We start from the raw sequence: 23,674 nt of genomic DNA on the forward strand, positions 1-23,674 counted from the left end.
CAAAGTTACTTATAGTTAGTTGAATGTCTAAAGTGGACTATCGAAATAAAGTGTTACCGAATATTACATTATGTTAGGGTTTCCCAGACTGGGGATTATGGTGGAACTGCAGTGGCTCGTGACTTTAATGAAAAGCTATGCAATTAAATCATGAAAATGTTCAATTCAAATTAAAATAAATAATTTTATTCAATTGGGAATTAAAAAAATGCATTTTTATTCAAAATTAAGCACTTGTTTACCTGCATGTCATTTCACCATTAACCCGTGGACTTAATTTTATTATTATTATTATTATTATTATTATTATTGACTTATTACCTAACTTCTTAACTTCAAATCACAGGGGTACTTCAAGGAAATCTATTATGTCAAAGAGGTTCAGCTGATGAAAAAGTTGGGGAATCCATGCATTGCATGCCAATATGAAATTATGTGAATTTGTATATTTTAATGTGTTTGAAAGACAAAGGCTTTCCAAATACATTAATATGTGGTTGAATATTATCACTGAGAGTAATTCAAATGATAATAAAAATCCATTTGTTCACCAGGAGCTTATTAGATATGCAATGCTACAATGTTGATAAAAAAAAAAAACATCTTAAAGGTTAAGTGATTTCTGTAAATCCAGTGATGGGTCTCAGTCTTCATTGGCTGGTCTGTGTGTGCAATTCCACAAACCTGGAAGAACTTCTGAATGCAATAAGCAGTATAGGCTTTTTTAGAAAGGAAAATTTAAAAGATAAAAAAAAAAATTGTATTATGTAGGATCGATGAATTATGTATAATTTACTGCCATTTTGAGAATAACATGCAATCATGTAATCAATAAAGTAACTGTAGTCTGATTACAAGTATTTTAAAACGCAATATATTCTAATTACAAGTAGGGTTGGGTATCGTTTGAATTTGAACGATTCCGATTTCGATTCCTTGTTTCGATTCCGGTTCCTAACGATTCTCGATTCCGATTCTTTTAAGAGGCAGGGTCAAAAAAGTTTAGGATATTTTAAATGAGCTAGCTAACCAACGATCTTTCTGAAGGAAATAGTCTAACCTTCTCCATCAATTTTAATTCTATGAACTTTTTACTTTTTATGAACTATGAATTTCTCACAGGGTTGTTTTCAACTACAATATAAATATCAATATAAATATGCACTTGAATATAAATATTATAAATTATGAATACATTTTCACAGGAGTACACTTTTCTCAAGAGAGCTTTATTTTTGAAAACCTCATGAAAACACATTTACACATGAGTGTATGATGCTGCAGGTATTTAAACATGTTACCGTGCTCCCACTGATGGGCTAACCTAGTGCAGAATAGCAAATAAACAATAAGAAACAACTTGTAAAACCTTCGTCATCTGGCGAGGAGAGAGCAACCAGCGAAAATAACCTGTGCTCCGAACGGCGTCGAGAGCACTTTTGGAACATATCCATGCCTTGGTTTGATGCTGCGTTCACACCAGACGCGAATAGAGCGTCTGGCGCGAGTGATTTCAATGCAAAGACGCGTTACGCGCGTAAAAAAATCCTGCGGCGCGAATGGAGACAGGGCCGCTTTTCAGTTTATAATGTCTATGTTAATATAAACGCGAAAACTCCTTTTCTACGTGCGTCAATTTCGCTCTTGACGCGCAAATGGATTCAAAGTGTTCAAGCGTATAACTAGACGCGGTAGGCGCGTGGTAGGCGCGAATTTGACACACTATTAGCAGCATTAGGACGACTCTCGAGTTGCTTCGCTCGGTTATGCCAACACTTCCAGTGGACGCTTCTTTGTTGGTGTTCAGCGGTTTCTTCTTCCGGTCAGCGGACTGTGAATCGAAACTAGGAATCGAAATTTAAACTTTTGAACAATACCGGGAAAATCGCAAAGCTAGTCCCGGTTCCAATCGATACCCGATACTCGATACCCAAGCCTAATTACAAGTAGGCCTACTTCATTTTTGGAATCTGATTAATCCAGAATACATGTAATCAGTTACAACCCAGAAATGGTTACTTATAGTTTCTAGAATGTTTAAAGTACACCTTCAAAATAAAGTGTTACAGACATTTTGATATTATTCAATAATTCAACTTTTTAAAAAACATTTAAAATTAAAATGACCAGTAACCTTGCAATAGGCTACAAAACCAAAAATGAACTCCAAAACGTATTTACAGGCTCAAAAATGTATGTCTTTGCATTACATAATAAACACAAAATAAACAAGAAATACTGAATACAAAATACTTATATGATATGCATAGTGCCGCATTAAGAGCTCACTGGGCCCCGGGGCTATGAGTTACTGCAGTTACTTACATCATGATGGCACAGCAAAATTGACATATTTCTACCAGATATATTATCGCCAGCCCTTTAGGCGAATATAGAGTTTGATCAAACACAAAAAGCAATATCATACATCCATCAAGTTAATAATCAAACTTATCGAAAATTGGTGGGGTCGATGATGACGCTGTTTCTTTATCTGCTCCAACATGTGCTCACTTGCTGTTCCACAACCCCTCCGTGATCATCAGCATTATATTAGCCATATATTATGTAATATAATATTTATGGCAATAATAATATATTTTTTATATTAGTAAAATAACCAGATAACTTGGGGATTTTACTGAGGAGCTCATGTTTCCTCTGCTGTTCAGCTTTTTTTTTTAAATCCTTTTTTGAGCCCCACCCAAATATGTTTTTTTTTAAGATGACATTTTTAGCTATGCTATCGAAGACGAACATAATGCGTGACAATTTTAAGAATAGTCTAGAATGAAGTGAAGAGTGGATTGATTGGTTGATGCGTATATTCTAATAAGGCGCAGGCAGCCATCATCTGATAGGCCTACGTCTAGCAGCAGATCGGTCGTTCACAAGTTAAATATAGAATAAATGTATTTGACTGGTATATCAAATTAAAACGTGACGTTTCAATTCACCATGCCCTGCTGCCCACGGGGGTTTGATTGACAGGCGACCTGACCAATCATAACGCCGAATGCACAATTTTGTCCGACAACAGAGCTGTTAGTAGATTAACGTCGGTGGACTTGAACTTGAAAAACGGTATTGTTTAAATTACTTAAATGACAATATTTGAGAGTTTAGACTTTGTTTCATATCAACAGTAAGCTGCTCTGAGCTCTCTCTTGTATGTCGGCGCGTAGTCACTCCGTGTAACGTTAGTCTTTGCCCTGCAATGTATTTTTCACTGCCTGAGTGAGAACATGATGTGCGTGACTCATTGAGAGCCGCCTGGCTTGTCACGCAGTAACTAAAAAAGGCGGGTCTTTGCGAACAGTCACTATAACATTAATGATAATGATTCCATAATAATACATGGAATAAACGGCAAAGCGCCACTAAATAACAGGGCTAATTTGTGGGGGGCGTGGTAAGGCTTTGGCAATCAGATGGCTAGTAGTAGTCAATCTGCTCCACAGCCAATCACGGGCCCCCTCCTTGCTCGGGCCCCGGGGCTTTAGCCCCGCCTAGCCCTATTGTTAATGCGGCCATGGAAATGGATATCAACATTCTATGAGTCAAAAAGGTATTTCCACACAACAAGCAGTAAATTCTAATGTCTTTAAATTATTATTACAAATTAGCACAAAAAAAAAATATTTAAAGTAGTTGTTTTATATTGTGTGTTTGTATGCCCACACACACACACGCACGCACGCACGAACACTTTTTATCCCACAGAATTTGGGATAAAACTATTTACAATTTTATGTAAATCCTACAGATGATTGTAGACCAGGGGCCTGTTACATAAACCGCTTAGAGCCTTACAAGTTAGTCATTGACTTCATCATTACGCACCGAAAAAAATTTCAGTTACATAAAAACGTACATTGGCCTAATTTGATACAGAAAAGTAAGACTAACCGTCCCTTGACTAACTGCTAATGGGTCATATTAGATCTTAAGACACAGCCTTAACATAATGTCTAAGTTTATGCAACTGGCCACAGCAGTTGAAATATTCAGACCACTCTGTCTGGAACCAACAACCATGCCACATTCAAAGTTACTTAAATCAACTTTCTTTCCCAGTTTGATGCTTAGTTTAAACTTCAGCAGATTGTCTTTACCATATTTACATGCCTAAACGCATTGGATTTCTGCCATGTGATTGGCTGATTAGATATTTGCGCTAATGAACAGTTGAACAGGTGTACCTAATAAAATGGCCGGTTTGTATTTAATCAACTATGTAGTCAAGATACATTTTTGTGATTTATTTATTCATAAATAATGAATCACATTAGTCAATCATTATCCTGTAAACAAGTAAGTAAGTTTAAAAGATGAACACAATGCTTTATACACAATGCTAAAATCAAAACTGTATCACTAGTACAAACTTAGGCATTATATTTGTTTTTTATAAGTGCACTTTTGTGTCCAAAACAAGAAGTCTGGTATAGTCTGCATTATCATGCATCTGGGGAATCGTCAGACACGTGCTCGGTCCGAGTAGTGTGATTTTACAGCTGAGTTTGATTACATTTCTGCAAATGGTTTATATATAATGCAATAAGTATGGAAGGCTATGATTAATGAGCATTCGGAAGAGATATACTCTATAAGTGGACGTTTGGTTAGTTGCAATTGTTATTGCATATGTTAAGCAGCTGTCTTAGATGTGACTAAATACTAAAGATTCTAATTAGGACAAATGAGCAAAAATGATAGTGACGCGATAACATGTCACTAATGTCAGTTTGATGGGGTAGCCTACTTAAAGATGATGTGTTTTGATGTGTCATTTTTTCATTCAAAAAATAATTATTTCACTGTTTAATATTAGAGACAGCTATAAGTTATCTGTGACTCTTTAAAATTCATGATTTTGTATGATCGTCCCGACACAGCAACATTGACTTAAGGATCAAAATATTACATAATATTACTTAATCACAATATTACTGTTTTACTGTATTTTTGATCAAATAAATGCTGCAGTTGTGAGCAGAAAATACTTCTTTCAAAACTTTACAGACCCCAAACTTTAAAATGGTTGTGTATGTACTTTTATCTTTTTATTAATATTTTGTCATTTTACTTGCTCAGTTGGTTTCAGAGAGTTATTTTAACGTTATCTCCACTGTATAAGATAAACACATAAGAGGGTCTGACTTGTGCCTGTTACCGTCCCAGTGTGCAGGAGATTTCCCATCGCTTCAGAAACCCATCTCTTCGTCTTCTTCTTAGATAATAGCAGCCGAGAGGAAGCCAGTGCAAGAAAAAAAAGCAGTTCTCAGGGGTAAAGTCTGAATGAGTCAGCCTCACTGTTAAAACAAGCAATTAATATCACAGCGTGGAGTTCTCAGAGGGCCACCACTGCAAACACTGCTGAGCAGGAACATCGTAAAACTAGAACAAAAAAAAACTCGACTTCCTTTTATTTTCAAAACGCTGACAGCCTTTCTAAGCGGATAATGTAAAGTTTGAAGGCAAAGGAGCAAAATCAACAAATGGAATTGTTAAATCAACATCAGGAGCTATAAAGTGTTTTCAAAAAGAGGGAAGTTAAAACTGTGGATTATCTGGGTGAAATCAATTCATTCTTTTTTTTTTTTATTTGTTCATAACGATGGGTGAATCAGGATTATAGAAGTCTATTTTAAGTGCTTCCACAGGCAAAAAGTGTTGGTATCCTTTGAGTGTAAATACAGATTATCATTATCAAATACTGGGTTATGGGCCCACCAAAGTACTTTTCTCTAATGGCTTACAAGGATAAGATAAGATTTCAGATCAAAATGATTTGTATCATAATATTACGTTTCTCTAGCATTTTTCATCAATGTTATGAAAACTGTATTTTTAAGCCAAGCATTAAAAGTTTAATATTGCACTGTAAAAGAAAAAGTCAGGTTCATATATGAGGACTGATGTTAAACGCGTTATAATAATAATGTATTTCTGTTCAAGGACACAAAGAAATTATCCTTAAGAATAAAAATAATTTTTTGCTGAGTGAAAGTTCTTTCAATACAGCAAGAAACATTTAGAATATATAAAATGATTTCCCAGTAATGCGTGGCACTGAATGCTCTAAAATAGCATTGGATACAATTTAAGTTTGTCCTTTATTCAGCGCAAACACGCTTTCTTTATATGAAATTATGCTTATTATGGAATGCATCTACTGTAATCAAATTTTTTTTGGTTGGACTTTATTTTTACAATGCACTTACATGTACTTATAGTGTACTTACCAAAAAAAAGTTGTACATTGGTTAAGGTTAATTTTAGAGGTAGGTTCAGGGTTAGTATCTAGCTAATATGTGTGTAAGAAAAAAGGTGCTACCAATTTTTTGCACTATTACCTGAAGCAAAAGGGGGGTGGCAAAATCAATTTGTTTATTATTCAATATGGAAGTAGTAATTTATCCAAAACAATTCTCAGTGGAAAAACGTTCTTGTGGCAACATTTTTGCAAAACGCAAAATACGTACCAATACGTACATAATATATCACTGCAGTTTATAAAATAAATGAACAATAGAGGCAGTAAAACAACAAGCACTTTTAATAATTTTCACAATCACTTTTTATCATAGTTTATGATTTGTAAACGAATATATTTTGGAGTTTTCATGACATACTAAGCTTGCTCGATAGCTCAGCTAATGCAGAATTGTACTTATGATGCAGAGAGCTCGGGTACAAACCCTGTGAAGACGAGTCACAATAAAAGAGCTCAAAAACAAGCTAAAATGGCATGATTACGATTGTGTTTGTTGTGTCACACTTGCTTTTGTTAACACTATCTGGTAGGTTTAGGGTTTAGTGAAGATGTACGTTATTTGAAAGTGGATCATTGAGCTTTTTGCACCACTCACCGGACATTTCGACTCAGAACTGCGGTGATACGTACAAACTCCAACGTAATAAACATTGCCATATTCACGTTCATCTGTTCCAAAAAAAACAAAACTAAACTAAACATGCTTTTAGCGCCACTCACTGGACATTTCACTTTGAAAATGTCGCGAAATGTGAAATACGCAATGTATTTTGCGTTTTGCAAAAATGTTGCCACCGGTACGTTTTTCTATTGAGCCTGGGCTGAATTTATCAAATGCCGATCGAATGATGGAGAACAGCATTACCCAGGCGTATATCCATGATGCACAGCATTTTAAAGAGTGACCCTGGATCATAGTGGTTAAGTAATGCTGTGTAGTTCAGGCATAGCATGTCAGAGCACACTATTTTTGCTCTCAGGCCTGAAATAATTGCCACGTGCAAATTGCTTTTAGCACTAATTTTATGGGCACGTTTGCACTGGTTTTTGCATAATTCTTTTAGTGAACTGAGTGCTGAAACAACACAGAGAGCGTGTGCTAAGAAACAAGGCCATCAGCAGACTCAATTCAGTGATTTTCCACCTTAGAGTGCTTTTAATAGGAATCTGATTCCTTGAAGACATCACAAAGTCATGGAGTTTCTCTTTTACTTCGTCTGGACTGAGGTGCATTTTCTCTAATTGCTTAAATGATGCAATTACATTTGCTTTGAATTGCAATTTCCAAGTGTTTTTATTTTCCATTAGTACTTATTAACATTAATGAGATTCAATATCATTTGTAATGCCATTCAAGCCCAAATGTGGCCTTTAAAAATGATAATTACCTCCTCAGCTTATGCCTCAAATGTGGCTTTAGCCATTTGACCCATATTACCATAATGATTTATGACTGACATTCCAATATCTGTCATTAGAGAGCGAACATGTTTTTATCTCTCATCGCCTCTAAGCCGTGATGATTCGAAGGATTTACAGTCTCAGATGGCAGTCTTTCTTCCAAACGATCTTGCAGTATTGTTCATTGAGCTTTATTTCTTCGTGTGCTGACCTCACACTCACAGTCGTCCATTGGTTTTTCTTGCCTCAATGATCTTGTTTGTCTTGTTTGTGTGTGTGAAAAGATTAAAGATTAAAAAGAAAGAAAAATCCAGAGAGAGAGAAACTAAATTTGAAATGTGATTTGTTTTATTATCTGGCCAAATATAAATGAGGTTAAATTAAAGACATGTCCCAGCAAACGTATCATTTTAACTGGTGTTTTCTCAGCGATGTCATCTTTGTTGTGTTTATCTTGTTATTGAGAGGAAAGCGCTGCACATGTATCTAAACGCTATTCGCGGCAGTCTCAGCTGATTTTTTTCAAGGCATTTCAAACTGCTTTTGACCACTAAGCGAAGAATGATCAAAAACTTTGCCGTGAGCATTTCGGGGGCTTGAGTGCTGGGAAAAGTAATGCTTTTATGAAAGTAAGACAAAGATAACAAGTAGGAATATTCCACATGATATTTAAGAAAATACAGCATCAAATCCAAGAATATAAATAAATCTCTGTACATTTCAAGAGCCTTTCTTTTACTATGACGTCTGTATATTAGCCTTTTTTTTTTAAGTGTTGCCAGCCTCCACCAGCATTTTTGATCATTTTCAGAAATGTTATACAGCCCCCAGAATATTTTGTTGAATGAAAATCTGAACATGCAATATATCAAAAGAAAGAACCTCAGCTTTTAAACAAAATAGTTTTATTGTAGCTTCATGCAATCTTTTTTTTTTATTAACACTTGAATGTGGGTGTTTCATAAAAAAGCAGCATTTTGAGCAAAAAGCTGAAAAAAACTAGTTTTAGACTGCATCAAAATCAGATTCAGAACGATGATCAAAACAGTGATGGAGTAGATCGAGTCTATCAACACCCCCAAAGCTTCACAGTCCTATAGCTCGTCCTGGGCAAACATTTCATTCAGTAACCTTGGGCAGTTTTGATTTATATGCTGTTTAATGTTGATGATCGCATTATTTTACATATGCATCTGCGTACATATACAATCGCTTGTTTCTGCTGCTTTTTCGCACGTGTTTTGATCCGGGGATTCAGTACTCTTTCAGAAGATTTATCATAGCGCCCCCCTACCGTATAATAGTTAAAACACGGAGAACCGGACATTTCCGTCAATGGCGGGGAAGCGTTGTCTTATAAATGATGGAAATTTCAGTCAATGGCAGGAAAAGAGCTGATAGGTTTATTATGCGTGATTATGATAAATTTGTTTCTTGTTATCTTTATATGTTCATTCAGTCATCATTCTTCCTTAACTTTTTTGCTCTTTAGTCTTATTTAACTCCTTGGGTTAATTTGAATGTACTTCAATGTAGATAACCTTATTATCTGTCAACCTTATCTCTCTTCCCTGTGTAAGGGTACTTGTCTGAGTGTTGATTTTGCCTTTTTAAACACACACCGTAGTGACCTTTCATATTAGAGTGTGTGGGTCTATGAATGAGGTAACCAGTAATTAACCTGGCAGCGGAGAGACAAGTAAGGGTAAATGTGTGTGGATCCAGTGGGTAATCCTGGTTGGTGATGTGTCCTTGTTATTGAGCGCAAGAACAGATGTACTGAGATGAGAGATATCTAATGTTAACACCCAGGTGTTATCCACTTTGGTGTTATACTGTCATTCAGTGAGATGGTGGGTGTATAATGTAAAATTGTACTGTGAAAAATTGATGAAAAGTTTCTTTTTAAATTTGCAGAGAAAATGATCCACACATTTGTGTTATGTAATTCATGCATTTGGACTGTATGTCATATGTAGTGCAGTATCTACACAATCTGAAATGCTTGTAATGCACGCAAACCTCAGTTAATAAGAAAATCATGTTTTTATTGTTAAAGATCTATGTCGACCCATTTGGATCTAGTTTTACTTTAGCTCCTCTATTATCATATGTCAGAACAATATTTGTTCACAAGATTTCACAAGAAATCACAAGAGATTCGACCGCAGCGGAATCATTTATCAACATATTTTCATTGTGTTTATTCTTCAAAACAGATTCGTTTTGCACCTATCCAGAAATATCCCTCACTTTTAGTGGTGATTGTTAAGGCTCTATTATTTTTCATACTTATGGATTGAGGATTTAATTTCCTTCTTGTATCTGCAAAGAAATGTCTGAGTCACATTTCATACCAAATAAAAACAAAATAAAAATAAATAATATTTTACCCAAGAAAAATGAAGCCTATTATAGGAACATTAAGATTGAATTTTTCATTGTGTCATTTACATTACAATAAAGCATGTCATTCTCCAATTGTTATAGGCCTACTGTCAGTAAACAAGCAATTCATATTATAGAAATAATAATAAAAAAATGATCCTACTATTATATTAACCATATCTCTTATTGTCCAAAAAAATCCTATTTTTTTCTGTTATTTACAATCAATCAACACTTAAACAATTCTAATAGCCGAGAGGCAGAGGAAGAGCAGGAGACAATGATGTGATGATTAAGAGTTGATCAGAAATGTTATTTTACAGTATATACAGTACAGCATTTATGAGAATTACAATTAAGAATGCATGGTTAAAATTACAATGCAAAAAATGTCCTGATTCAAGACACACACACACACACACACACACACACACACACACACACACACACACACACACACACACACACACACACACACACACACACACACACGTGCAAAAAATAATAATCACAACAGATCACATCATTTATGTAGCATTGGTGTGTCTTTACAGGACGTTCCGTCTTCGGTAACACTTTATAATAACTACGCTATTAATCATTATTTAAGCATTAGTAAGTTAGTTAGTTAATTCATAATTTATAAAGCATTAATAGACATTAATAAGCAGTTTATAAATACAGCTATAAATGGTTTATTCTTGATTTAAAAGCATATCTATAATATGTTTAATAATTGTATTAATTATCATTTATCATTTCTAAATGAAGTGTTGCATTATTTATAAACAAGTTATTAGTTGTCAGTGGTTCATAAGATTACTTAGAAAGTGTAAGTAAATGATTAATAAACTATTTAAATATACATTCATACATCTTATTATCCAGACATGTAGTAATAGTTACTATGTGTGTTAATAAATGCTTTATTAACATGTATTTATACTGTAATTCAGGGTTAATTTGGGTAGTTATAAAGCATTTAGTAGTGGTCAGTTAACTATTATTGTGAGCTCATCTAAAGTGAGGACTAGTTATGCCTTACAAAGCTTTTATAAAGGAGATTTTAAGGCTGTTAAATATTTCTATGTTCTGTATCACTGTTTTGTGTTTGTTTACTTTTTCTGTTTAGAAAATAACTGAGTCTTTAAATCTCCTTTATGAATGCTTTACAAGGCATGAATAGCCCTCACTTTAGATGAGCTCACAAAAATAGTTAACTGACTACTTCGAAATGCTTTATAACTACCTGCATTTACTGCATTTACTTACACTTTCTAAGTGATGTTATGAACCACTGACAACTCTTAAATAACTGGTTTGTAAATAATGCTATACTTCATTCAGAAATTATTAGTTAATCATTAACAAAGTATGAAAATACAATTATTAAAAAAATATATATGCTTATAAATCAAGAAAAAAATCATTTATAGCTGTATTAATAAACTATTTATTAATTTATATTAATGCTTTATAAATGATGAATTAACTGTTTACTCATGCTTAACTAATGATTCATAGCATGCAGTTATTATTAAGTGTTACCAAGTCTTCTTATGAACTCCTGTTTTTCAGAAGGGTTTTTTCTGAAATGTTCTCCTGGAGTAAGCCAAAATATATAGAACATTAAGATATGACTTGAATATGTTTTCTAATTGGCTGTACAGTGTCTCTGCGGATCCTGTACACCAACGTGCAGATAATTCCTCTGTTCAGATCAGTGAAAGGAAAAATAGAGGCATGTTTTACATGGTCAAAAGAGCACTCACGAATGACTGACAGATAAACTCTGGATTCCACCTTTCTTAAATGGGGTACAAAAAAGAGGTCCATTTCAATCAGTACATATTATTTGAAAGCATTTTCAATCAGCATTGTAACTGGCTTTATGTAGAGCCACTAGGCAGGCCAGAAGGTCAAATTTCTTCTCTGAAGATAGCGAAATAATTGCTTTGGCAAATTCCAAAGTTCTGGAACAGGGCAATGCTGCGATGGGGGAATCATTACATTGTCAAAGGAGATAAAAGAAGCCTATTTAGGTCGAATTCCCCATGGTGAACTATCAGAGACCCCAACACGCCTACCTCACTGTTAAAGGTATTGGAAAAAAGAAAGAAAAAAAGGGCTTCTTATTCGGCCAGTGATTTTCATTTAGATTAGTGCTGCATTTTATGCAGGAGTGAAGTGTCTCTCTGAATCTCTCACTGTCTGTGAGAAAGGTGATGTCAAAATGGTTCACCTCCTCCAGCTGTAGACAATTTATTATGCACGCTTGTTAATAAAACAGTGTTTTTCCTCCAAAGAAAGCAGCTGTTTTTGTGTTTGTGCATATGTATAGTAGTCAACTAATATCAGAGTTCAAACCAAGACTTTCAATTAAAGTTTAGTTACGCAGTGTCTTTTGGTAGCTAAAATTCTTTTCTCTGTTTAATTTCCCAAAAGCAGCAAATTAACCCCTTAGTTCCCTTTCAGTCGATAACGTCAGACGTAGTCGACGGTCGACTGAATGGGGATCTCGCTTGAGAGCCTATCCTCTTCGAGTACTATTGAATGAGCCAATGTAATTGGCGTGCGTGATTCGCATCACACATTCCGCCCCCGCGGCGCGGGTATAAATACAGAAGTGGATTCACGCACTAGTTGCCTTTCGCTTCGGAGCCGATCGTTTGATGTCTCTGAGAGTGCTGTTGTCTACAACGAGCGAGTGTGTCGATGTTCTTCAGGAAGACTCTCCCAGTGCTGGTGTTCTACAGCGCGAGTGCAGCGGATCACTGCGTGCCATGGCATTGCTGCAGGCTAGGGCACCCATGGCATGCACGAGGGTAATCCAGACCGTGCGCTCATAGGTGAGCACCGCACTGCATCCGACCTCACCCTCCAGGGCATGAGTGTCGTAGCTTGCGTGATCGGTCTGGCGTTGTCCACCTTGGTGGTCCAGTAGCGCCTTTCGTTGGCTCAGCCTGGTTGGTATGGCGGATGCGGACAAGGTTCGGTTCCTGGTCTCCCCAATTTCCCAGGTTGGGCTGGTCGGCGACGCGATGGAGAACTGCATCCAACAGTTCTCTGCCGCTCAAGCAGAGACGGAGGTCATCCGGCACATCCTGCCCCGGTGGCCAGCTGCTGCCCCCACCCGCGGCCGGTGGCAGCTCCTCCGTCTGCTCGTCGCCGTGGGCGTTCCCCGGCCGCCGCTCCTGCTGGCCCTCCGCAGCAGCCTCCACCCAGGCCTCAGCATGGAGCCGGCCGCAGTAGAGACGCCCAGCCCGCTCCAGGCGCTGCCAAGCCAGGTGGCAAGCGACAGCGGAAGCTTTCTGGAGCGGGCCGCCGAGGAATGGATGAGATGCTCTTGGAGTGGCACGATCACTCCCTCCCCCCGGGTGAGGGCCGGGTGGAGCCTTTGTTTGTGTGTGTGTCTGTTCCGCCGCTGGCTCCCTAAAAAAAAAAAAAAAAAAAAAAAAGCGGAGCAAGCGGTACCCACACTTCAAAGAGAGAGCAATTTCATCTGTTGCTGGGTCCCAAGAGGGCCAGTCTGGCGGGTGTGACCCTGTATAGCCTTACACCCCTCAGCTCCCCCTTGGTCGCCAGCAGGCAGCTTGGTGCGTTCGAGGACCCGGTCATCCGCCTTCTCACGCGCCCCCTGCCGCTAGTGGAGACAGGTAAGTGTTGCACAGCACACTAACACCACTCTCTCTACTTTGCTGCCCCACCTCAGGCTCGGCTACCCCGCTCAAGTCAGTGATAATCATCACATTAGGTGTTGAGCAGACGTGCTCCTGAAAATTCAGTGATATTCATCACACCGAGAGTGCTCCTGACTTGTGAGTGCTTATCTTATCCTGCTGGCGAAGGATTTGATATAGCCGCTCCTCCAGCCGGTACGAAGGCCAGTTGTAAACTCGTTCTTCATGCTACTAGGTGGTGGGTCGTGACCATCTTGGCCCAAGATTGGTCTGCAGCTCCGACCTGAAAGACATGTGCTTAAAAACAGATCTCTACCTTCCGCACCACAGGCCATCCTGTGGGTTGCGTGTAAGGGTGGAGTATCAGTACAGTGTCCTTCCCTTCGAGTGCTCCAGAGCCCGTTGGGTCTTCAGGTCAACTGGAAGAGAGTAATCTCGCCCACGGGCTGAGTATCTCTTTTTCAGTTTTGGAGATGGACTCGGTCTAACACGTCTCTCCAATGAGAATGTGTTCAGCTGGTGATTGAAGTGAGAAAGGGTCCCACTGAAAGAACTTTCAGAGGCTCCTGGGGTATATGGTAGTTGCAGCCATTGGCTTCCTCCATATGTGACCGCTTCAGCGCTAGCTTCAAGATCGAGTCCCGAGGTGACCATGGCAGAGCAGCTCACCCTGTGTGACTATAGTTCATCCAGGTCTGCTGCCAAACCCTCTTCAACAGAGGGGCCATGTACAAAGGGCGTGTTTTAACGGGGGCCTGGGCGACCCTCGACTACACGGGCATTCGTGCCTCGAGTTGTTAGACATTGCGACTGTTGCGCAAGCTTCCCTTTCATGTCACAACTCACCCGTCACCTCCTCCTTGGAGTCAGAAGCTTCTGAGGACGCTTTGTTCCACTCTTCCCGCTCTACTCAATCGTGCCGCCATCGAGCCTCACGACAGTTATAGCCAGGGCAAGTGGAGACTCCATCCCCTGGGTCCAGCTGGGTCATGAACATTCCGGGGCCGCTCTGTTGCCCCTCCTGTTTCGTCTTCATGCCAGTGTTTGTACAAACCGAGCGGACTACCCTTGGACAAACACTGGCTCTCAGCTGCCCCAGGGGCCCGCAGAAATGCGTTTAACCCCAGTGAGCCTTCTAAAAGCGACTGCGGCTCATGGTCGCCTTGCGCCTGCTCAAGTCAGTGAATTCATCACACTTCATGTTGAGCAGAAATGCTCCTGAAACTCAGTGAAGTTCATCGCACTCAGGTGTTGAGCAGCAATGCTCCTGTAGCTCAGTGAGTTCATCACACTCAGGTGTTGAGCAGAAATGCTCCTGTAGCTCAGTGAATTCATCACACGCAGTGCTGAGCAGAAATGCTCCTGGTGCTCAGTGAAGTTCTTCGCACTCAAGTGTTGAGCAGAAATGCTCCTGAAGCTCAGTGAGTTTATCACACTCAGTTGTTGAGCATGAATGCTCCTGAAGCTCAGTGAACTTATCACACTCAAGTGCTGAGCAGAAAATGCTCCTGAAACCCAGTGATCTTCACATGTTGTGTTGAGCAATGTTTCTGTCTTTTTGCCACCGTCGCTTGCACCTACGTGCCAAGTCAGGAGAGGAACAGGTCTTCATAGTTGCCCCTTATTGGCCCAACTAGACCTGGTTCCCATCGACAGCCTTCCTGACTTCCCCTGAAAACTCTTTCAGGGACGGGGCACGATGGTACCCGCGTTCTTTTTCCCGGAGATTCCGGGCGGTCTTACATCTGAACGCGGAGGTTCAGGTGGCTATCACAGGGACATGTGATAGTTACCATCACTTCTGCGAGCACCCCCTAGAAATGGGTAGCGTGCTTACGCCTTTAGAAGTGGAACTTAGTCGTTGAGTGCGTCTTCTCTCCAGAGGAGATCCTGAAAGCTTTCGATCACTTCAGTGCTCTCTTTCCTGCAAAATGGGTTGGAGTAGGCTGTTTTCCTTCACCCTCAAAATGAAGTTGCCTCGGTGTTTAAACGACGCTCATCGTGTTGCAGAAGTGTGCAGAAGCACGTTCTGATCGTCAGGTTCCTGAGGAGCAAGGTCTTGTAATTCCTTGCGTCCCTCTTTATCCTCTTGGGCCTTGTCCCTGGTGCGACTGCACTGCAGAGACCGCCCCTGAGCCACTGCAGGCAGTGAGTTAAAAATTCTGTTATATCAGTTCTCCTGCTCGCGTGGTCTCTACTAGAGGGTAGGGACTTGCTCGCTTTCGGTCAACGTATTGTGCCTGGAGTCTGGGCCGGCGAACTCTCACAAGCTGAGACCCCGACTCGGATTGTGCCCAAGGTTCCTACCTCTCCCGTAATAGGAGCAGGTGGTGAGCCTGCAAGCGCTGTCCTGGAGGAGGCAGATCCAGCCCTGGCTTCTCTGTCTGTTCGCTTGGACGTGTACAGAATGCAAGCCATAGACCTCAGACCAGCTCTACAAATATCTGTTGGAACTCAGCAGAGAGGGAAGGCTGTTTCCATGCAAAGTTGCACTTAGTGCTTGCCTTCATTTCGGTAAAAATCCGAGATGCAACATGTCCACTTAGGTGTTGAGCTCCTCTATGATGAGTGTAAAGTGCTCCGCCTGGGCATTGACGATATGCTTTGCTAAACAGATTCTAGAGTTGGGGGCTGGACGACACCTAGTTGAACCGCTGCTTCCCGTGGGCTCCCTTCTCATGAAGCCAGTTTCACCGTGAGCCCGGTTCAAGTGTCGGCTTGCTGCGCCATTCCCCTCCTATGGACTGGATACGTGCGCCTTTCTACTCCAGTTGAGTTCCCTTAAAATTTAACCCTGTTGAGTTCCTCCACACCCCTCCGACCACGGACGTGCGGGAACGTCTGGTGTTAGGCCTACCACTCGTAAGCAGTGTGGAACCTGTGTTTGGCTGGGTCCATATGTTGCGGTCCCTACGGCGACCCCATATGTGTATTCTTCCACGATACGGCTCCCTGCGGCGAGCCCGTGTCTTCCCTCGGCAGAGTCTCTCTGCCGTCACTGTCCGGTGTGTCTCCCCCCGTCTTAGGCTGGAGCCACCCCAGTGACATTCCATATGTTAGACTGCCCGGTTTCCGCCCAGTTCATATGTGTATTCTCCACGTTACCTCCCTCTGGGTTGGATGTGGCTTCCGCAGTTTCCCTTCTTTCCAATGTACGGGGAACGCTTTCCCAGTGGTCCTGTAGGAACAGCAGTGACTTCCCTGGCCTAAGCCCTGTCCTTCCCCGCCTTAAATTTGCGGGGGCATCAGGAGGCTTTGGTTTAGGCACTGGAAGGTGGCAGCGTTAGTGGCGTTTTCAAAGGTTATCCCCATTCAGTCGACCGTCGACTACGTCTGACGTTATCGACTGAAAGGGAACGTCCTGGTTGCGTATGCAACCCACCGTTCCCTGAAGGAGGGAACGGAGGACGTAGTGCCCTTGCCACTACCGCTGGACCACCGCTGACCCCGGGTTACTCTCGGCTCCTCAGCGAAAAGCAACTAGTGCGTGCATCCACTTCCGTATTTATACCCGCGCCGCGGGGGCGGAGTGTGTGATGCGAATCACGCACGCCAATTACATTGGCTCGTTCAATAGTACTCGAAGAGGATAGGCTCTCTAGCGAGATCCCCATTCAGTCGACCGTCGACTACGTCCTCCGTTCCCTCCTTCAGGGAACGGTGGGTTCCATACGCGACCAGGACGTTCTTATCTCTGTACTGTAAGTGGGTATACAATTATTTTGTTTTATTACTCTTTTTTCCCCTATGAATCAGCTCCCTCTAATTAATTCTAATTACATTTGATATTAATGAAATTTATTTTCCTCTGATTATTGTCTTATTTGAATCAGAAACTAAATGAATCACATTTCTAAATTAGTTATTATGTTCTTACTATTCATGTTGTTTTATATGTTTCCAAGGGTCATCTGTGCTCCGCATTATATGCATTCAAACATCTGTTATGATCAGTAGGGTAATCTCTTTCTGAACTACCGAATTGAACGCATTGTTTATATGTGGTTTAGTACTAATCTGAATTTCTTCGTCTGCTTCCTTGACAACCAGTTGAATAAAGACTAAAAAAATATTAATAATTAAATACTATTTGTCAGGTAAAAAAAAAAAAAAAAATGCCCAAGAACACGTTTTGAAGCTCTGTGTGCATTAAACCAGCGTCTCCTCTTTTTCCTCCAGAAATTTTTGGCTTGATCTACAGATCTAATGAAAGAAGTCAAATGTTCATAATAGCCAGAAAGCTAATATTTTTGTTGTCTAATAGCTACAGGGTTAACTATGCCACCAGAGGAAACAGGCTTGCGTGGGATACAAAGGGAAATATCTAACACAATGTCCATCTGTCCCTGGTCACTATTCAGTTTTTGAAAAATAGCAGAAAAGATATTCTGTTAAATATATTTTGTGTTCAATGTGATAAAGCATTTCATATGGGTTTGAAACAACATAAGAGTCAGTAATCAAGAACATTTTCATGTTCAGTAATCAAGAACAGTAATCATGTTCATTTTAGGGTAAACTGTTGCTTTAAGTTCAGCTCTCTCCTGCTGGGTGCATCTTATGATGAAGCCATTGAAGGAATTTATTACTGCTGAAAAAGCATACAGATATTTAACTGTCTTTGTGCTCCAGATCACTTAAAGTCCTTGTGCATCTACCTGAAGTAGCTATAATGATGGATTGCTGTTCTTCAGAAAACCTAGCACATGTTTAGTCATGGTATATCCAATCAAGAACATATTGAATGAGTAAATATCACCTTAAAGATTTAAAGGTTCAGTGCCTTTAATTATTCTTTATATAATTTCCAAGCTCTTTGTGCAGAGATAGATGTTACAAAATCGTACATATTATTATTATTAAAAAAAATAATAAAAAAATAAAAAATAGCCACTGCTGCATTTCATTTTGATAGATATGTCTTCACGTGATGAATGTGTGAACATATTATTTCACACATTCATCTTCTCCATTCCAACTCTGAGTTCTGGTTCCACCTGTCATCTAAACCTCATGTGTCTAGCTTGCTTCCTTCACTGTCAGCTTTGAGAAAAGAAGATGGCCCAGGGGTGAGCCCTGAGGAACATCATTTAGTGTTTATTTTGAAATTGTTGCTCCTTCCGTTACAATACTGCTGCTCGCAGAGTGGGAATCATCATTGTCATAGACATGAAGATGCGTGGGGACTCTGCGTAAGTCACCTTTCCATTCCCATTTTTTTTTTACTTTTTCTCTGGTCCCATTTACCCTGGTGCCAACATTCTTCTCAAGCAATACTATCACAATTAGTCTGTTCTAAATACAGATTTAAACAGGGTCCAAAACATTGTTGCGATCCAGTCACTCGTACCAATTTCAAGTAGTCAGAGAAACCATGCACGAAGCAAATAGACTATTTTGATTTCACTATCTGTTACACCAGGTGTAAATATGGCCTCTCTTTCTGTCTGTCTGACTCTCTTTCTACACTGCATTTTCTCATTACTTCATTTCACTTTACATTATGTCATGTTCCAATCTGTTTATTATTCTTGTCATTTTTGTAACTCCTGGCTTGTTGTAGGAAGCTAAGTTTAGAATGGCCTTTGACAACTGTTTCGCAGGATTTTTCAGCAATTATAAACTTTCATGATGAGTTGTATTAGATTGGAGTCACACTGATCATCTAACTGAGAAGTTGTGGGTTTTATTTTCAATTTAACTGTACATATACATAGGCTGTTTGTGTCAGACTATTGCGTGTTTGTCTCTACACTGGACTTCAAAATGTAGTATTGTAAACAGAAACAGAAGAAAAATGGATAAGTGGCATCAGACTCCAGATCCAATATACTTTATAATATTAAACTTGCAGGTTAGAGGTGGAAGATATAGATCATTTTTCAGCTGTTTTGATGACTTTTCAATGTATAAATATTTATGTTTTTGATCAGCATTTTGCTTCTGAGGTTTGCACTCTCGTTCACGGGACAAGGAAGAATCATTTATCAGATCTGATGAAATGCTTTTAAAGAGTTAGTTAGGGAATGTAACAACCCAAAAAATTAAAATTATGTCAAATGCACACTCTCAAATCCTTTGAACCCCATGAGACTTCTGTTTATCTTCGAAACACAAATTAAGATATTTTTATTTTGTTTATCATATGATTACTTTTAGGATGTCTTCATCAAATTTGGTGGAATAAGCAACACAATCTCCTGGCACTGTATATCTATAGCACAAGTTCATGCTTTCATTTGGTGTGCTCTTTATATGGAGAAATCATCTTTTACATACACTTTCTAAGTGAATCTGATACGCAATATCCAGTTACATTTCTTTCTTTTTTTTATCAATAGAGTAAGTGGAATTATTATTAGTATTCTTCTTGATTTTGCTTGCTAAATTTTAGTTTAAGAAAGAAAATGAAATCATATCCAGAAAAATTTTATTTTACTCACGCGCCCTTGTGCGTCCAAAGCTTTTTGATTTTATTTCTCCTCCAGTTGAAGTCAGCAAATATTTGCCTGATTTCTGTCCCACTTGCCAATTGAACCACGCCAATTGAGCCATTTCATTGTTTTTGCATTTTACAAAGTATTTTCAAAATGTAAGCTTTATAGAAAATGTTGCTGTGGTTTCTGAGACTGAATTCTGGACGTTTAACTAAAATAAGTTATGGGTAGGTTTAGGGTGAGATTTAGAAACAAATATTTATAAAGGTGTGTGTATTTCAAATTTTGCGAAATGAACGGACAGATATCGTTTTAAATATATAGAGATTTCGATTGGAGGGGCAGAAATCTCTATTGTATTTCGAAGATGATTGAAAGTCTAATGGGTTTGGAATGACATGAGGGTGGACAATTGGGTGACATATCCCTTTGATTTCATTAAAATCTTTAAGATATTCACTGTGTTGCTTAATTTTATATAATCTGCAAGATCATCTTAAATACATAATTTATATTCTAATATTTTTAGAGTGTATTGAATTATTTATGTATACTGTATGTTTTGAAAAAATAATTGCTGGATATTGTTTCATTACCGTTTAACGTTCTTTCACATGACTCACATCACGGCTTGAACACAAGTGTCATGTCCACAAGAAAAATGTTGCAGATGATATTACTACGTATCAAGTTGCATAGAATGTCAATTTGTGTGTATACGTGATCTGTCAACCCATTCTCAAGGCAATTCGTAAGTATTTTACGAGATGGCTAATTCATAAGAATTCATAAGACCTCACTCGTAAGACTTCATACGATTTTTGCTGAATCGTACATATTTTACGAATTGCCCAAATCATATGGATTTGAACAAATGACCTACCTCTGACCCCACCCGCAAACCTACCCATCACCGGTGTTAAGACAAATCGTACGAATTTGTACAAGTGAGGTTGTACGAATTAGCCACCTCGTACAAATTTGTACAAATTGGTCGTGAGATAGCGTTGGATCTGCCTTGTGTACAACTTCAGTTCAATGCGAATCATGTGAAAGGAACTTTACGTTGTCATATCAGTGTATCTTCCACTGGTTGCTTAAATTTGCTTGTTTCCACAGAACTCTGGGAACGAAGAGCTACCGAACCCAGCTGACTATGTGAGCTGCCATCCCCCGGGCAACCAGGAACAATTTGTTGAACCTCCGCCACCTTCTTCCTACCCCCCTGTTACCTTCCTTCCCCAGATCCCTTACACCCAGCACCCTACCAACACCCCCATGTACACCTTCCAGCCCAACGCCGCCCCTCCTGCCCCCCGACCCCCATTTAACTTCCCCAAAGAGCAGTCCGTCTAAACCCATGACCCTCCGAGCTGGGAGACACTCCTGTGACAGCTCCGTTCCCCTTCCCATACATGACAGCTCTTACGAGTCACACCTGGAGAGAACAACACTTCCTTCCTATTTACTGTTGTCCTGCGCTGGCCACATCAGGATCCGGGCGGACTCTCGGAACAATGAATAAAAGTGTCAGTAGTTTGTGGACCGTAAACTGTGTGTGTTGTGCACTGCATGTTTCACTATGAGGCTGTGGTTAGGTTCCCTTAGTCTCGTGTTGTAATTTTAGAAACACCACACCACAACTCTACACTCTCCCTCCTCTCACAACAACACACCTCACTTCTCCTGAACACAGGGTATCAGCCTTCACTTTTCCTCTCTTAGACCTTACCTTCCTTTATTTCAATTATGCCAAGTGTCCATTTACAGTATTTCAAGAAATAATCACCCGGAAATTCTCTCATTATTTATGCTCGCTCATATTTCAAAGTGTATATGCTCATAATTTTTTTTTTTGTGGAACCCAAATAATGAATTTTTGCAGCTCTTTTCCAAAAGACAGTTTGAAGTAATCATGGCTGTCAGGCTCCAAAAACGACAACAAACTCCATAGAAGTACCATCAACATCATACAGAGTTTTATACTCTTTTTAACTCTTTCCCCGCCATTGACATAATTTTCCGGCTTTTCGTGTTTTCACTGTTAAGGTAGGGTGCACTATTACACATTTTCTGAAAGAGTAGATAATCTCCAGATCAAAACAAAGAAGAAAAGGAGCAGAAACAACCGATAAAAGCATTGGTTATGGCCGTTATGGTTGTGGTGTTTTTTGTGTTCATTTTGGAGGTGTATGGAAAACAGCTGACAACGGACAATATTTACAAAGTTCTCCAAACTCCATAGAGGTACCATGAACGTCATATGGACCAGTTTTATGATACTTTTATTTTCTTGTTTTTTGTCATTTTTGGGGCTTGTACACTCTTAAAAACAAAGGTTCTTTGTTCACCTCGGAGGTTCCATTAAGAACCTTAAACATCCATGGAACCTTAACATTGCACAAGAGGTTCTTTCGATTTTTTAAATGTTATTTTTGGAGCTGATTACTAAAAGGTTTTTAAGGGAACCAAAAGTGATTTTTAATGGCATCGCTGTGATTTTGGAACCTTCGTTTTTAAGAGTGCATAGAAAAGAGCTGCGTGAACAATATTTAAAAGGTTTCTTTTTGTGCTCCACTTAAAAAAAAACAAATGCATACAGGTTTTTAAATGACATGAGGTGGCATGAATAATGATATAACTGTTTATTTAACTTTGTGTCACCTTTTTGGTTGTTTTGATTAATCAATTGTAACTCTTTCATTTATCAGATTATATCTGCTTGCTTCTTGTTGTACATGCTTGAGTTGAGTGACTGTTAAAGTATAACATTTTATTTATCTCATGACATTTTGTCAAAACTATGACATGGCACAACATCCCTACAGTGATTCTGCTGCAACAGCATTATATGGGTAAATTGGCAGTGCCATCTTTCTCGAAGATATCTGAATAGTACCAAGTATCAAAAAAAATAATAATAATAAATAAATAAATTAGTTATTATAATCTGAAATGTGAATGTTCCCACTTCTCTAAACAAAAAAATGAAAGGGTTCTATTTCACTTCCTCTCATGAGATATCATCTGACACAACGTCACAATTAAAATTTCATTTTTGCTGACATAAACACTTTCATCACGTTTTGCTCATAGTTACCAAAGAAATAGAGCATTCTATAATTGCTTCCACAAAAAAAGTTTACATTTGGTATTATCAAAGATTTGGAGGTAAACGGATACTTTTCATCAGGACACTCATTTCAAGCGATCCAGATAATCATAACCTTCATGTATCAATTTGTTTTTTTTTGAAGGCTCGTTGTTAAAAGACAAAGCGTTTTTATTTCCGTTGCTGCTGTATTTATATGTGTAGGTTGTCCTTGAAAATGCATGCGATTAAATGCAGTCCACGTCTTTCATTTTCAACATCTCTGAGTAGTCAGAATGCTTTTTGTTTAAAACTACTATAAATGTACCATTTCATTTCACTGGTTGACCTACACAAAATCTTTTCAGGGACAATCCGCAACTTTCATCCTTATTAA

General features: G+C 39.0%; 1 protein-coding gene across 4 annotated transcripts in view; it reads left to right on the plus strand.

Moving 5' to 3' along the window:
- nectin1b (nectin cell adhesion molecule 1b) overlaps positions 1-22,301 on the plus strand; it is a 276,075-nt gene extending 253,774 nt beyond the window's left edge. For 2 of the 4 annotated variants that reach the window (XM_077248395.1, XM_077248397.1), the window contains one exon: positions 21,306-21,481. In XM_077248395.1, coding sequence (XP_077104510.1) covers positions 21,306-21,348 — 43 coding nt within the window. In that variant the 3' untranslated portion in view covers positions 21,349-21,481. Of the gene's footprint in view, positions 1-21,305 lie in introns of all 4 variants that reach the window. The other 2 variants (XM_077248393.1, XM_077248396.1) reach the window with 2 other exon arrangements.
- The last annotated feature ends 1,373 nt before the right edge of the window (positions 22,302-23,674 follow it).

This window comes from Siphateles boraxobius, unplaced genomic scaffold, assembly GCF_051911475.1.
Source record: "Siphateles boraxobius isolate OS27281-9 unplaced genomic scaffold, OSU_SipBor_1 30, whole genome shotgun sequence".
In the NCBI taxonomy this organism is placed as follows: Eukaryota; Metazoa; Chordata; class Actinopteri; order Cypriniformes; family Leuciscidae; genus Siphateles; species Siphateles boraxobius.